General features: G+C 57.5%; 1 protein-coding gene across 1 annotated transcript; it reads right to left on the reverse strand.

Moving 5' to 3' along the window:
- Nucleotides 1-1,966: 1,966 nt before the first annotated feature.
- ECHS1 (enoyl-CoA hydratase, short chain 1) lies at nucleotides 1,967-9,702 on the reverse strand. Its single transcript, XM_059398905.1, has 8 exons — nucleotides 9,554-9,702; nucleotides 8,164-8,361; nucleotides 7,575-7,702; nucleotides 6,724-6,823; nucleotides 5,370-5,474; nucleotides 4,801-4,920; nucleotides 3,323-3,390; nucleotides 1,967-2,474 (listed from the first exon to the last, which is right to left on the reverse strand). Exons 1-8 carry the CDS (start codon nucleotides 9,639-9,641, stop codon nucleotides 2,409-2,411), a joined length of 873 nt encoding a protein of 290 aa, XP_059254888.1. The 5' UTR covers nucleotides 9,642-9,702; the 3' UTR covers nucleotides 1,967-2,408.
- Nucleotides 9,703-16,319: the final 6,617 nt, after the last annotated feature.

The raw sequence follows: 16,319 nt of genomic DNA on the forward strand, positions 1-16,319 counted from the left end.
GGAGGGTAACACAGTCGGGGCCCCACCCCAGCCCTGTGATCTCGGCTGCGTTCCGGTCACTGGACTACTTGGTGACCTTCCTGCAGGACAGAGTGGGCGGGATCACTAACCGGAGGCCCCAGGGCACCACTGGGTTCAGGGACAGCGGGCTCTCCGGGGAGGAGGGTTCTGAGGCACAGCCCCCGCAGCAGCCAGGTCCGGGTCTTACTGTGGAGCCCTTGCTTAGACAGAGCCCTGGGTTCTCCCTGAGAGCTGGGGTCATCGCCACAGAGCAGGACTGATGGGGTGAGGGACGGGGGTTCCATGGCAGTCAGCCTCGCCCTTCACTCGCGCCCATCAGTTAGCCCGCACCTGCCCTGTCTGCACCAGCGCCAAGAGCCAGCTGGGACCCCTGGTGCCCAGCGGCTGCCGGCAGAGATGCACATGGCCTGACCTCCCCTTAGAGGGTCTGAGGATGCTCTGAGGATGGGGCCCCACTCTGGGAGAGCGACAGCCCCTGCACCCATGAAGCCCTCCCAAGCAGGAGGATGGTCTCTGACCCGTGCTCAGACTTTTGTTCCATGGCCTGGAGAGACGGACGGTCCAGAGCACGGTGCTGTGCTCAGCCACAAATTGAGCAGCAGATGTTTGGTGAGGCGGACAGGGCTTCCTGGAACTGGGCACCCCCTGCCCCGGTCACTCCATGCCCTGGGAGGTGGGGTCAGGGGATGCAGCTGGCCCACCAGAGTCTGAAGCCAGTGGAGTTAATTCTGTCCCCACAGCAAACAGCACTCAGCGTGACAGCCGAGAGCACAGCTCTCCTGGGTACCAGGAACCGCGGATGCCTCGGAGACCACGAGTTTCAGGGCCTCCCATAGCTCTGATCCAGCTCTGGGCACGTGATTTAAGCAAACACCTGAGGTTTGGATGCAAGCCGTCGCCCATCACCCATGGAGACTCGGCCAGCTGGGCACCGAGAAGCACCAGGGGAGGGGCCCTGCTGACGGCCACGGATGGGGCCGAGCGAGCAGGTGCCCACTGCGGGTGGCCCTGTTGTGCAGCAGGCTCGCTGCTCCAAATCTTACAGACGTGTCTGCACCTCGGTGCAAGGATTCACACGCAGAATGGCCACTGCTGGGTCATCCGCAACAGTGCTGGTAACGAGAAACTGGACGCAGCCTAAATGTCCAACACCACGGGAATAAATAAATAATTAGGGACGTTCCTGTGCCCTAATGTACTTGTGGGCCCTCGATGGAATGCTCACAGGGGCAATGCTGAGCAACGGAAAGCAAGCTGGATGGGCTGACCGGCAGCACTGAATTCCCGGATACAGAGGGCGCGCCGGGCTTGCGGGGGGCCGAGGGTTAGCATGTGGTGGGGACAGTGTCTCTGGGGACGAAGCAGTGCTGGGACAGATGGTGGGGATGGCCGTGGTGCCGCTGAGCGGGGCATTTAAAGACCACTTAGACAGTAAGCTTTATGTTTCAGACGTCACCACGATGACGGGATGATGGGCAAACGGGACGGTGCACTTGTGGGCCCGGAGCGGAAGGTAATGGATCACCGCACTGTGCAGAGGTGTGGACGCACCAGCCCTTTCTGTAAGAAAGCAGCTATCCCGTGTGTGTCTGCATGTGTGTGCACAGAAGCATCTAGAAAGCTACACAACTGTTAATGACGGTTAACCTGGGAGTGTGCCAGGGGACTGATTGACAGACGTGTCTGCTTGTGGTCTAGCACGACAAAACAGAAGTCTGAAGAGCGAAGTGGCGTTGGCCTCCAGAGAAGAGAGGCCCAGCGTCTGCCACGTTGTCGGCAGCACCCGCCCTCTGAGCGGTCCCGTTCACCGGCTGTGAGTCTGCAGTGACCACATGGGGGACGCGCTTCCAGCCCAACGCCGCTCACTGAACAGAGTGAGTGTCTGGCACTGAACTATCTCTCAGGTCCTGAAATCAAGTAAAAACTTGAGCACACCACCAAAGGCTCATGAGCAGAACTGATAGAAAGATTTTTATTGATTTGAGCGAGTGGGCAAGCGAGCACACACACCCAAGTTGGGGGGGGCAGAGGGAGCGAGAACCTAAAGCAGGCTCCCTGCTGAGCAGGGCCCTCCGTGGGGCTCGATCCCACAACCCTGAGACATGACCTGAGCTGAGTGTCAGTCACTTAACCCACTGCACCACCCAGGCGCCTCCGTAACTTCTGATTAAGAAGAACAGACTCAGTCAGAGCGTGAACACGCCCCCGCCTGGGTTCTCATGGCCGCTGGGTGAAGACGGCCCGCCACCCCGGGGAGCAAGAGCCCGACTGGAAGAGAAACTGGTGTCACCTGTGAGGCCCTTTACAAGAGAAGGATTTATCTGCTCTAAGACGGTCAGACTGCAACTTGTCTTTAAGTAGAGGGCTCAAGGCAGAGGCAGTGATGCTCACTGGTCTTTGAAGTTGGCTTTTCTCTTTTCCACAAACGCGGTCATCCCTTCCTTCCGGTCTTCCTGGTGGGAAATGGGAAACAGGAGATGGACGGTCACGTTTTCCTAGAGAGTCAAGGCGCCAGGCTCTGGCCGTCTGTGGGGTTTGATCAGTCTGGCCGGGTCCTCAGAACCTTGGACTTCCACAGAGTGGAGAAGCACAGGCGGGAGGTACCGCATCAGGACTGCCTGGGAACCTGAGAACCGCCTGGGTTCCCTGACCTTGCCCTGGAAACGGCATCTAGAAGTGCCATTTGTCTATGCCCCTCCCCGTCCCTCGGTGTGAGCCTCCAGGAACCACCACACTGTGTGTCCGATAAACTCTCATTCCGCAGAGAGCTTCAGCCGCACCTGGTGGGGCCACTCACGCGTTTGCCACCTGCGTGTGCACACGCACACACCTTCACTTCAACAGCTGCAGTCACTTCTACTCTCTTCCACAAAACAACTAAACGTGACTTTCTGATACGGAGAGGTGGGTTTTAATGACTCACAAAGACTCCCTTTCAGTGACTAGCAAATCCTAGAAAACCCTGACATGAAGCTTCAGAGATGGCGTCAGGATACACCTGAACTCCAGGTAAGCGGCATGACACAGGATACCAACACCACGGGCGCAGATGCCCTGCACGGGACACAAGCACTCTTTGCCTAAGTGTGCGAGTCGTCAGACCCCACACAGCAGGAAGTCACCTCAAATACGCGTGAGCTTCTGCACACTGTACTCACGGACAGGACACATCTGATCTGGCTATAGGGAAAGCAAACAGTTTGACCAAAGAGAAATAGCATTTAATGAAAAAACCTGCAAGGAAATTTCCAGGGATTTCTATGGCTGGCCCACCTGTTACCTCCACCGAATGTTTACTCACGGTAGCGAAAGTTGAATAGAAGAGCTTCTTCTCCAGCTTGTTTCCTTCTGTTAATGTCATTTCAAAAGCTGAAAAAGAGAAGCTTGAAGTCAAGAACTCAGGTGTTAGATGTGGGTATAGGCAACTTTTTTTATGATGACAGGAAACACTTCCCGCTGACCCACGTGAACCTTCACTTCGCCGGGATCTGGATGGGAGCCTGGGAAGCACCCCCTTCTCAAAGGCCCTGTCCTGGCTGCGACTCCCATAGCCCCAAGAGGAGCAGCACGAGGAACTGAGTAAAGGGTGCGGAGGCTAACTCTGTCCAGTAATCACAACTGGACCTGAGAGCCTGCACAATTACATGGATTTCATTTTTTAAAGATTTTATTTTGAGAGAGAAAGACAACACGTGTATGCACGAGACGGGGGAGGGCAGAGGGAGAGTCACAAGCCGACACTCTGCTGAGTGCAGAGCCGGACCTGGGCTCGATCCCATGACCCCGAGATCATCACCTGAGCCCAAACCAAGAGTCAGGTGCTCAACGGACAGAGATACCCAAGCACCCCAGAACTAAGTACGTTTTAAAAGACATGAAAATTAAGGATGAGAACCCGCAACAGGAACAGTGTGCCGGAAGAGTCCGGGGCAGTAAGACCACCACTGCTGTGGGTCGTCCTTCCAGCGAAGGCGCAGGGTCTTTCTTGGTTGAGCACCTGGGGTGAGCGGTGAGGCCTCTGACTGTGGCCTTGCTGGCCGTCTCCACGCATGGCAGTGTCCACCGTGTAAGCAAATGCTACCTGCTCATCCCTGTGGATGCGTCAGGAACAACAGCTCAGCCAACGAAAGGCTGGCGGCCACCGGGAGGGGCCTGCCTCCCTGCAGAAGAGCACTCACACCCGAGTGACTCGGCGGCCGGCCCGGGCTCGCGGCCTTCTCAACAAGCGGCCCTGGGGAGCGCTCCCCCAATGCTGAGCACAATCTGCTATGCTAAGATTCAAGAAGCTCTCGGCAAGGCTCAGAGAGGCGGTGGCTCTGTGAGTCCAGAGCAACGGGAGCAGCGTGTCTCCCGCTGCGGCTCACACTGGTGTCCCGTGGGCGCGTGTGGCCACCTGGCTGCGGGCAGAGCGGCTGAGGAGAGAACACCTTCCACCGGGACCCAGCAGGTGAGCCGGGCTTCTCGGCAGCCAGAACTGCCTTTACTTGAGGGATCGTCCTGTCCTTCCCGGCCATCGCCCTGCACCCCAGTGCCTGTCACTCTCTGTCCCTCAGGCTAGCTCCTCTCTTGGGTCCTAATACCAAGGACAATTCAGAACATTTCAGGAAGTCTATGAGCAAGCACCCGAAGACCGGAACTCTACAAAAAGCCGGGATCCCGACGTTAACAATATTCCCGATTTCCGGCCAGGGTGGCCTCGGAAGACCGGCTGAGCAGCACGGCTCCAGACCAGCCCCTGCCGGCGGCCTGCACAAAACCTCCTCCTGGCAGAACCCCTACCTGCGTTCACGGATTCTTTGGCCATTGCCAGTACGATTTTAGAATTGCTGGCGATTTTCTCAGCACACTGGATGGCCTCCTCGACCAGTCTCTCCACAGGAAATATTTTGCTTACGAGACCTAAAACACGAACAGGTAAACAGGAGTGCAAATGGTCCTGACTGTGCTTCTCCCAGTCACGGTGCTGCTCCTGGGGCTGTGGGGACCCAGGCTCCACACCGTCCCTGAGGTGGGGCCATGTCGACGCACTCACAGACACCCCAACAGGGAGGGAAAGCAGGTCCCCTGGGGCGGAGACAGGGTGTGCCTGCAAAGGTCTCGGAGATCCCTTACTGCTGACATTCGGCTAGGGAAACAGGAATGTTTTGACTCCTGAAGTTGATGTATATTTTAGTTACTCTCTTGTGGGTGGCATTCCAAAGAAAAACAAAGGCACGTGTGCCCTGGCTTCTCAGGACACCCGAGATGACGGTGCTTGTCACCCACGGGCACACCTGGACGCAGCCCCCACCAACCTCTCCACCCAGCTCCCCAGGCAGCTGGCTCCGTGGGGTGGCCCTGGCCCACACCTGCTTGCTTGGCTTCCTGGGCCGAGATCCGATCACCAGTGAGAACCATCTCCATGGCCAATGACTTTCCAACAGCGCGGGTCAGTCTCTGGGTGCCCCCTGCACCTGCAGGGGCAGAGAGTTATCGGTCATAGTTGGCTCATGGCTAGTACAAGCCCAGATGGCACGGACACACGTCCAGCAAATTCTGAGGGATGAAGATGGGCTCCTTGGGTGGGGCAGGTGGGCAGAAAGGAGACCACCCAAGAAACTTCAGGGGAGCCTCCTTTTCATACTGGGCCCCATGCCCGGCACACTGGGTCCGTGTAGCTCAGTGTCCGTGTAGCCCTGGCCCAGTCCAACCTGGAGGGCAGCTGAGGTGGCCTCTGATCATGGCCCGTTCCCCCCAGAGTTTGAAGCAAGAGCAAGGGCTCTACCTCCCAAGCTGCTCTGACTGTGGCCTTCTGGCCCAGTGCTGGTTTCCACATGCCCCGCTCCCCCTCCTGCTCACCCGACCTACTGCACCTGGAGCAGGAGAGGTCTGCCCCATCATTGGCTACACTGACGCGGAGGCCCCGTCGTCCACCTGCCCCACAGGGATACCCGGGCCCTGTTGTCTGTCCCACCTGAGGCCCCGTCTTCTGTCTGCCCCACAGAGAACCCCGGGCTGCCCGGGTGAGCCAAAGGGACCACCTGATGGAGAAACCTACAATCCAAGACTCAGGCGCTGCCTCAGTGAAGCGGAGACCTTGGGCCCTGGGACAGGGACAGCCCAGTGGCCAGCACAGCATCATGCAAGGCTGTGCTCATCCTTGGCCAACTCAACACCCTCTGCGGATCTGACAGCTGCTCAGCAGATGCTCTGGGCTCCAGGCTCCACCTGCAGGGCAGAGACCCTGTGGGGCCATAAGCCCAGAGCTCTCATCAGGTAGCCCCCAGGGTACAGAGGAGTCACTGTCTGACCATGGCTCCCGTCACCCTACTTGTGGGGGATCAGATTCCCTGCTCTGCTGAACCGTGGGTCACAAGCAGGCGTCACTGCAGTGACAATGCGGGATGTGGCCAGCCTTCCCTAATAGTGTCTGACACTCACTCAATCTGGCAGTCATCAGTGGAGCCTGCTTGGACCTAAGGCCCCCTGGGCCACTCTCTGAGCTCTGCTGTGTCCCCCGGGCTTAGTGTGCTGGTCGGCAGGGGGAGCAATGGGCACAGACAGGCGGCCACCACCAGCGCGCGCAGACCACAGCCCAGGTCCCTCGTCACCGGCAAGCTGCATGCTTTGGTCTGTGACTGGAAAAGGCCACGAGCTCCTGAGACGTGGGCAGATTCTGGAGAATGGCCAGGAGCGTTCATGCCGGAGACGCTATCACTCTACCTGGGATGGTTCCCAGCAGGATTTCCGGCTGTGCAAACTGGGCCTTTTCTCCAGCATAAATGATGTCACACATCATAGCAAGTTCGCAGCCTCCACCAAGCTGTAAAACACAGGGGCCACCAGGCACCGGTCAGAGTCACTCCATTTGCTTATATGAATTTCCCATCAAAACGAACACAGCCCAGGGCACAGCAAAGACTACCAGATACACAAAGTCACTTAAGTGTTTCCACAAGTTACTTAAAACTGGCTGAGCTGGTGACCCCCTCTGTGAAGGGCCTTGCGGCAAACTCTCTCCGCTTTGGGGCCCCCAGTCTCTGCTCTGCTGTGGGGGCTCGACGGCAGCCACAGAGAGCTCACAAACCAGCACGCTCGACTGGGGCCCAATGAACCTGACTGGCTGGCCTTGCCTTATCCACAGGGAGCTTTACCAGCTGGTCACGAGCTGAGATGCCGTCACTGCTTCACCACGATCGGGTGTCCTCGTGCCCAGAGACCCAGACACCACACAGAGGACAGTGTGCTCTCGAGCGTGGCAGGTGCAGAGCAGGCTGGAGCCACTGAAACCACACGGAGAAGGCAACGTGTGGCCTACAGCCCAGCAGAAGGGGGAGATTCCTAGGAGTCGCAGGGGCCCAGGGGCCACGGGCAGGGCTGAGAATGCGAAAGCCCACAGCAAACACCCGCTAAGGAAAGCTGGTGTTACAGCGCCTCTGCTCTGCACGTCCTGGATCTGTGACGTCCCTCAGCAGGAACGGCGGAACTGTAACTTCGCTCCGGCCTTTTCAAAATCAAGGTAGCTTATCCCACGCCTCCCGGTGCACTGAGAGGAGACGTGGTCTGACACTCACAGCGTAGCCATTGACAGCAGCTATGATGGGCTTCTTGACTTGTGCAAGCCGGTCCCAGTGGCTCAAGAACTTCCTGGAGTAACAGTCCTGGAACGTCTGGTTCTGCATCTCTTTGATATCAGCTCCGGCTGGGGGTGGAAACAAGTCCCAGTTACCAGAGAGCAGGGACCCGAGGACTGCTGCACCCCCAAACCCTCAGGGAGCTATGAGTGTGCAGCACATGTAGGCACTGGGGGCTGCTGCGAATGGCCAACGACGCAGGCCCTGCGCAGTGCTGGCCACCTGGACAGAGCTGGGCAGCAGAGACTGCGGCGACACGCCATGCTATGTGCTGACGAAGTGGACACAGAGGGACTGCGGGACAGGAAACTGATGCAAGCTAGACTCGGAAGGCAGGGCTAATTCATCAGTCACTTAAGCCCCGACACATACAAAACCTGATTGCCAAGGACGTTAAACAGGCAGAGCGGCTCTGTGTCTGTTTCCACGATGTTTAAGTCAACCCTGAGTTGCCCTGACTTTTCTGATGCCACCACGCAGGGGTAAGTCTGTTCACAATGCCACATGCCACAGTCAGCCCCTGGCGCACCTGCAAACGCCTTCTCCCCACCCGTGACGACGATGGCCCCCACGGCTGGGTCCTCCTCGAAGGCCTCCAGGGCCTGGTTGAGCTCCGTGATCAGGCCGTTGCAGAGGGCATTCAGGGCTTTGGGGCGGTTCAGCTGGATGAAGCCCACGCTGCTATTCTTCCCCTTCTTTTCTGCGATGATGTACTGAAAGCCAGCACCTAGGGGATTCGAGCAGGCCTCCGACAGGTCAGTGGACAGGGTGACCCCAACACGTCCCCCGCCCAGTCCTTGGGCAGCAGCCCACAGCTCTCAGCCTCGCGGTGGCCTCTGCACCGCTCTCTACCTTCATAGGAGTCTGAACACCTCCCTGCACGCACTCTGCAGATACCCTGGGATTCCGCAGAAGCGAGGGCTGGGAAACGGGCTCCCTCCACAGACTGCAGCTGGGTGAGGCAACGAGCTGTGTGTGCACGGAGCAGAGCGGGAGGCACACACACTGGGGAGAGGTGCCTCACAGGCCAGAGGGGCAGGCAGGCTGCTGACTCGGGGCCAGCATGGCCTGGAGAGGAAGAAGGACAACCTCGGAAGCCACAGGTCTGTGTGCCTGTGGGCACTCACGCTAGGGTCTGGTGGGGAGGGATGCAAGTGAGAGGCTTGGCAGCAGCCTGATGCAACCCAGGACAGGACTGCTGACCGCAGGTCAGGACCCGCAGACACCCGTCAGCAAAGAGAGCTCCGGGGAAAATCAACAGGCTCTGGTAGCCGGGCAGGTACAGGGACACCCGGGAGGGAGAAGGATGCAGGCACGCCCCCCCAGACACAGGGCCAAGAGCGCCTCAGGAACACTGCGGCCCTAGCTCGAGGGCTGAGCGAGGGGAGGACAGGCCGGGCCAGTTGGGGGAGACAAGAGTCGGAAAACCAGTGGCCGTGGGCAGGCCTGCGTCCCAGGCGCTGCGGGACACAACTTTGCCAACTAGAGGCCCCAGCTGCACATTCTCTCCAAGTCCTGCAAACCCGCGGAATTTCACCAACAACCAAACTGAAGAGGCTAGAGGTCTTAGCACGTGATCCCGAGTCCCGCAACGGGGGGGGGGGGGGGGCGGGGCCCCGGCGGGGCCGCCCCCCCGGGGGGGGGGGGGGGGGGGGGACCTGTAACCGCAGAGGTCAGCACGCTGAGGCAGCAGGTGCTGGAAGGGGGGCCCAGCCTAACAGCAGAGCCGCGGGGGCCGGGCCCTGGGTGCACAGGGAGGAGGGGGAGGGCCGATGGGGTCAGGCCGGTGGAGGCGGTGAGGTCCAGGGCGAGGCACGGGGGTGCCGGGGGAGGCCGGCGTCAGGCCCTGAAGTGAGGTCCGGAGGTCCCGGGTGCGGCCGCGGTACCGGACCCCCACGCGCTCTCAGTCGCGTACTCACCCGAGGAGAAGGGGCGCAAGGCCGCGGAGCCGGGGAGGGGGCGCAGCGGGCCGCGGACGCGGGGCATCAGGGCGCGGAGGGCAGCCATGGCGCTCAGGGGACGGCTCGCCCCGCTCCGCCCGCCGCTCGCCCCGCTCCGCCCGCCGCTCGCCCCGCCCCGCGGAGCCGCCCCCGGCTGCACCAGTCCGGGCCCGGCCCGACTCCGAGCCGGCCTCGCGAGACCAGCGGGCGGCGGAAGGGGCGTGGCAAGCGGTGGGCGGGGTCGGGGTCCGGGAGCGGAGTTCGCAGGGTTGGCCTGGTGGGGTGCCGCAGCCCCGTGCTGGCCGTCGGTGACCCCGAGCCGTGGGGCAGCAGCCCGGAGGACCCCGGAGGGCACGCCCGGCGGCCTCTTGCGGCCCGCAGAGACCCCCGGGCGAGCCGGCGCCGCCTCTTGACCTTTGGCCCTCGGCCCTTGCCCCACTTCCGGGACGAAGGCGGGGGAGGAGGGGGAGTCGCTGGCGGAACCCGGGCTCGGTACGCCTCACGCCCCCGGGGACGCGCTTCCCGCCCCGCAGCCCGCCGGCGCGGGGCCGGGACCCCCGCGAAGTCCGCGGAAGCCGGGTTTGCGGGGCACGAACGGGCCGCGGCGGAAGGAAGCGCGTGGACGGGAGAAGGCGGGGGCAGCAAGGGGCGCCTGGCGACTCAGTCCGGGGTGCGGCTGCTTTCCGCTCGGGTCCTGGTTCCCGGGTCCTAGGATCGCGTCCCGGATTGTGCCCCAGCCCCGCCTCGGGCTCCCTGCTCCGCGGGGAGCCTGCCTCTCCCCTCCCCCTGCGCTCCCCCGGCGCGGGCGCGCGCCCTCTCTCACTCCCTCCGTGAAATACATAAAAATCTAACCAAAAAAAAAGACCGTGGCCCCAAGACCCTGGCTTTAGCCCCGCGGGGGTACCGACGCCGCCCTTAGCGAGCGGCGCTTCCCGCGGTGTGACCTCGGCCCGCGTCTCCGCGCCGGGGTGCGCGCCGCCGAGGGTTGTTCAGCCGCGTGAAGCCACCAAAACCCGGGAGACGCGTGTACTGGAAGGACGCGCTCAGCCGGTGCTCCCCGCCAGCAGCTTGGTGGCTTCTGAGTTCGACGTCACGCATAGTTCGTTACAGTGTTACCAGTGACTCAGTGACTGTTACAGTGTTACCAGTACGTGCACCTGCGTTACTTCCGCTACGGCGCGTCGGTGCTCAGCCTCCGAGGGCTTCCTCGCCTCGCGCAGGGGTGGGCCAGTTTTGGTGGCGGATGCAGATTCACCTCTTCTGGTGGGGCCGTGGTTGATTGTCTCCTGCTGAGGGCTCTTCTGTTGGGGTCTGTAACTCACAGTTGGTTCTGTGCTCACCATGGAGCCATATGGCTCCCCCTCTGGCCTCCTGACTCCGTTCTGTGAGGTTTCCCATCATTAATTTTCATATATATGTATCTGTAAGTGGGCCTCAGCAAAATTAAAAACTTTTGTATTTCAAAGGACACCATGAAGAAAGTGAAAGGACAATCCCCCAGAATGGGAAAACGTTTTGCAAATCATATATCTGGTAAGGGTTTTCTTTCTAGAATATCTGAAGAACATGTTCAAATCAATAATGAAAAGACAAACCATTAAAAATTGGGCAAAGGAGGGGTGCTTGGCTGGCTCAGTTGGAAGGACATGAGACTCTTGTTCTTGGCATCATGAGTTTGAGCCCTATGTTGGGTGCAGAGATGACTATAAAAAAGTAAGCTTTTAAAAAAGGATCGGACAGAAATTTCCCCAATAAAGATATGCAAGTGGGGGACGCCTGGGTGGCTCAGTTGGTTAAGCAGCTGCCTTCGGCTCAGGTCATGATCCCAGGGTCCTGGGATCGAATCCCACACTGGGCTCCTTGCTCGGCAGGGAGTCTGCTTTGCCCTCTGCCTCTGCCTGCCTCTTTTTTTTTTTTTTTTTTTAAGATTTATTTATTTATTTATTTGACAGAGAGAAATCACAAGTAGATGGAGAGGCAGGCAGAGAGAGAGAGAGAGAGGGAAGCAGGCTCCCTGCCGAGCAGAGAGCCCGATGCGGGACTCGATCCCAGGACCCTGAGATCATGACCTGAGCCGAAGGCAGCGGCTTAACCCACTGAGCCACCCAGGCGCCCTCTCTGCCTGCCTCTTTATCTGCCTGTGCTCGCTCGCTCTCTCTCCCTCTGTCTCTGACAAATAAATAAAATCTTAAAACAACAAAAAAAAGATATGCAAGTGGCCAGTGCCCACACACAGAGGTGCTCGATATCATTATTCACTAGGGAAATGCGGACACACTTCCTACGTACTAGAATCCCTATGACCGGACAGGCAGTGTGTCAGCGAGTGTTGGAATACCCGCACTAGGGCCAACTGCTGGGTGACCACTGGCAGACTATAAAGGGACAGGATAGCAGAAAACATAACACAGGGTAATTTTCAGGGGGATAGAGCCAGTTCACAGGGCAAGGACAGTGACGGTGCAACCTGAAAATGGGGCTGCAGCCTTGAGTCATTGTAGTCACCTGGAGAGGGCAGCGTCTAGCCAGCTGGTCTGCTGAAAGTGGTCATGGCCCGTGCTAGGAGGCTTCTTTCACCCAAGGATGAGCATACAGATATGTCCCTCACGGTCCCACAGTCAAATCCCTGAAGGTGGCATAGGGCTGCCTCGTCAGGGGCAGTGGGCATTTCACTCGAGACTCCAGTAAGCTCCAAACAGCCCACAAAAACCCACGTCTCCAGCCCTGCTTACAGGTGCTGCTTGCCACCAGAAACTAAGGTGCCAGAAGCCGTAACTCCAAAGAAGCCCCACTGACCCAGTTCTGGACCAGTCTGATTCAGTTCAGACACTGCACTAACCTTGCAGGTGACCTCAGGATCATGACCATGTCATTGTCATAACAAAGACACTGAGCCTGGGTGGCTCAGTTGATTAAGCCTCTGCCTTCAGCTCAGGTCATGATCTCAGGGTCCTGGAATCGAGCCCATCGGGCTCCCTGCTCAGCAGTGAGTCTGTTTCTCCCTCTGCCTCTGCCTGCTGTGTTGCCCCCTCCCAAATAAATACATAAAATCTTGAAAAAAAAAACGCCAAACACCTATTAGTGCACTGACAAATCCACCTGCACCCATTTAAGGGAAAAAAAGAGGTGGCAGTCTGAATCCAAGACAGCACCTCTTCCTCTTCCCTAAAAAACCCCTAGTCAGCTTGCTTACCAGCCCTTTAATTACCCTAACCCCATATAACCCTGACCATGAGACCAAATCAGGAAGAAGATACCTTCAGAGCTTGAGCTCCTCCTCTCCATTCTCTGGTCATTGAATAAATTACCAGCTTGCTGTGAAATACCGCTTGGTTATTTCACAAACAGTCTTGAGTAGGAAAAGAACAGGCCACTTTGGTAACCGTTGGGCCTCTCAGGTTCCACCACCTGCCCTCACCATAGGCATACCTGTGAGAAACCCAGACAACAGCAGCCACTTTGCTGAGTTTGGGGCCTCAAAGAATCTTTAATCTGTGGGCTGAAGTATCCCCAGTGGTAGACCAGACATCTGGGACACTGGCCGCAGCACAGTGACACTGTTGAGTTGAACCCTGGGGGGAATCAGAAGTCATGTGGGGGAACCTCTGAGAAGGAAATCCCCAGGGGCCAGCAGCTTTGCTTCGGGAGCTGGCAGGGGGTAAATTTTCCCCCAAAGAGAGAGCTGTTCCTCTCAACAAACAGGTGACACTGGGGGCAGGGTGACTGCACCCAAACATATGCGGACTCAGTCAGACTGCCTGAGGTGTCGGGCTGAGTGACAAGGCCAGGGGTCAGGCAGTCAGCTCTGTGAAATGGTCCGAGGCCCAGTGCTGCAGCCCACTTCTGGGTCCCCATGACCTCCGGTTTCTGCCCAGGGCTTTGTGTCCCCACCTGGGGGCTGTGCAGCAGCCAGGTGCAAGCCATCGGACTCAGGATTTACCTCACAGGAGGATCACAGTCTGACGGGTGTTGTCACCTAGGAGCTTTCCCTGTGCGACAGTGACGCAAGCCCTGGGTCGGGGGGCAGTGCACAGCCAGCTGTCAACGACCGTGTTGGGGAGCTGGGATGGGTGCAGAATGACAGCAGGCCGTTCCTGGCAGTCACTCATGGGCACCTTGACCTGCTTGGTTTCTTATATGACCAGCCACAGAAACCGTTCAGTATCAGGAGAGGGGGCAGCCTTGGTCTGGGCACTCTGCAAGGATTTTCAGACACCACTTTCTGCCAATGGCAACACCTCTCCCAACATCATTCTTCAAAAACCCATGCACCCCTTGCATGTATGTTTCACTGTGAATCACATATTTATGTATATTTCTATGTCCATTTTCTGAATGCCATAAGGGGGATTTGTCTTTATTCTGGGGCAAGTTCTGAGCACCTTGAATTTATTGAACAGGTTCCCTCATGTTTAAGAAGCTGTTCAATTACCAGTACTGGCCCTAGGCCATTCTGGCAGCAGCTTGGACATCTGTCTTTGCACAGAGGGATTCTGGAAGAAGGCACAGTTGGAGGTGGGTCTCCAGCACCCAGAATGCTGACCCTCCCCACTCCTGTCCATTCTTTGGCTTCAAAAATACTAGCAGCCAGACCTATATGCTGCAGGAAGAATACTGGAAGACCTTACTGGGGAGCCTGGCCAGCCCAAAGGAAGGACTTAGAGATACTGATGGGGGGTTCCCCATTTAACAGCTCCCCACCCTGAGCAGTGCAGAGTCAAGCTCAAATTCAATGAGCCCCACTTACAAACCTATTTCCAAACATCCCTTTGGCCTATTCCTCCTCATGAGCAAACAGGCACTATTCGCCTGCGTGTAAAGTGTCTTCCTGGAGGATAGAAACAGAAGAAACAATTTGGAGCAAACCTCCCAAAGCAGGAGAATGCCACTTCAGAGTTTCTTTTTATATCCTCAGACATGCTTCCTTGAAGAACAGCACATTTCTCTAAAAACAGACATGTGTGGAAGAAGAACTCTTGGAAATTAAACTCTGTGACAACAAAAACAAAAGCCTCATGGGGAGAAATCCTGCAGAAAGCAGAGCAACAGGTAAAGATGGAAAACAGGAGCGAATACGCTGAGCATCCAGGGTTCAGTCTGGAACCTCTGATGTCCTAAAGTAGGAATTTCATTTTATTTTTTTAAGATTTTATTCATTTATTTGACACATACACAGTCAGTGAGAGAGGAAGCACAAGCAGGGGGTGTGGGAGAGAGAGAAGCAGACTCCCTGCTGAGCAGGGAGCCTACTCAGGGCTCGTTCCCAGGACCCTGGAATCATGACCTGAGCCGAAGGCAGACACGTAATGACTAAGCCCTCCAGGTGCCCCTAGAGTAGGAATTTGAGAAAGCTTAACAGCACATGGGGGATAAATCATTGGTGGAAACAACTGATTAGTGAAATAACCCATGAAAGAAGTTCCCAGGACTGATGGACAGAGTTTCCAGACTTTGAGTTCCCAACATAGTGAAAGTCCAGGCACATGGAGGCACCACACTGTGAAATTTCAGCAAATGATCCTAAATATTTGAAGGGCAGAACAAGCCACTGTGGTAAAGGATTATAAATTTGAGTGCCTGTGAGTCTTCTTCTTCTTTTTTTTTTTTTTTTTAAAGATTTTATTTATTTGAGAGAGAGAGAGAGAGAGAGCGCGCACGAATGGGGGGATGGAGAGCGGAAGAGGGACAAACAGACTCCCTACTAAACCGAGAGCCCAACGCAGGGCTCAACTCCATGACCCTGAGATCATGACCTGAGCTGAAAGTCAGATGCTTGACCCACTGAGCCACCCAGGTGCCCTTGCCTGTGAGTTTCCTAACCGCACTCCTAGAAGGGATGAGACAATGCCTTCACAGCCTGCAGGAGGAGGTCTCTAACCTAGAGTTCTATGCTTAGGCAAACTACAAATCAAGTGTGAGGGCGAAACCAAGACATTTTCAGGTTCGCAGTATTTATAAAAAAATGATCTCCCAGACACCTCTTCTCAGTTTCACCCAAACAGGTGAGTGAATTAAGAAACAAGAATAGATGGCCGAGGAGAGCCCGCACAGGGGGACAGGAGGGAATCCTCTGGGACATGGAGAGGGGAAAACCCAGACAGAGACCATCTACCCAGTCTGGAGCTGACTTAGGAGTGGTAGCTGAAGGCTGCAGAGCCTCCCATCCCGGCCACCCTCACTGGCTGGAACACGGGGCCACAAAGTCCACGGAAGCCTCCCAGTGGGTTAGGACAGCAGGATCTAGCGCATGACTAAGAAGGAATGACGTGCCCTAACACCCTGTTACAGGAAAGCCTTTGGGCAGAGGGCAGAAGCTTTCTAACCCTCACAAGACAGTAGAGAACAGACCTCCCTGAATTAGGGCAGTTCTCTAGAAAGGCCTGCGTGCTTGAATACGCACGAAATGTCTCCTGGGGCGGGTGGCGGGGAAGGGGCCCCTTTCTCTTGAACTTTGTACCTCGTGTGTATAAACTCCTGTGCCCACACACACTCAGAAGAGCCCCACTTCGGACGCGCTCAGCTCTCCCCGCCCCACCCTGACACCACTGCCCGCCTCGGACTTTCATCCATAGGCTCCCCGGGGTCCCGGGCGAAGGCGCTCACCGCGCTTTTCGGCGGCAGGAGAGAGGCGCCTCCTCCACCTTCTGGTCGCCTCCCCCACGTCTCCTTCGGAAGGAGACACGAGCCGCCCGCACGGCCGGCGCCATCCGCCCTCCGAGGGGACACGCGCCCACGCCGGCCAGCA

Source organism: Mustela nigripes, chromosome 4, assembly GCF_022355385.1.
Source record: "Mustela nigripes isolate SB6536 chromosome 4, MUSNIG.SB6536, whole genome shotgun sequence".
NCBI classification, from domain to species: Eukaryota; Metazoa; Chordata; class Mammalia; order Carnivora; family Mustelidae; genus Mustela; species Mustela nigripes.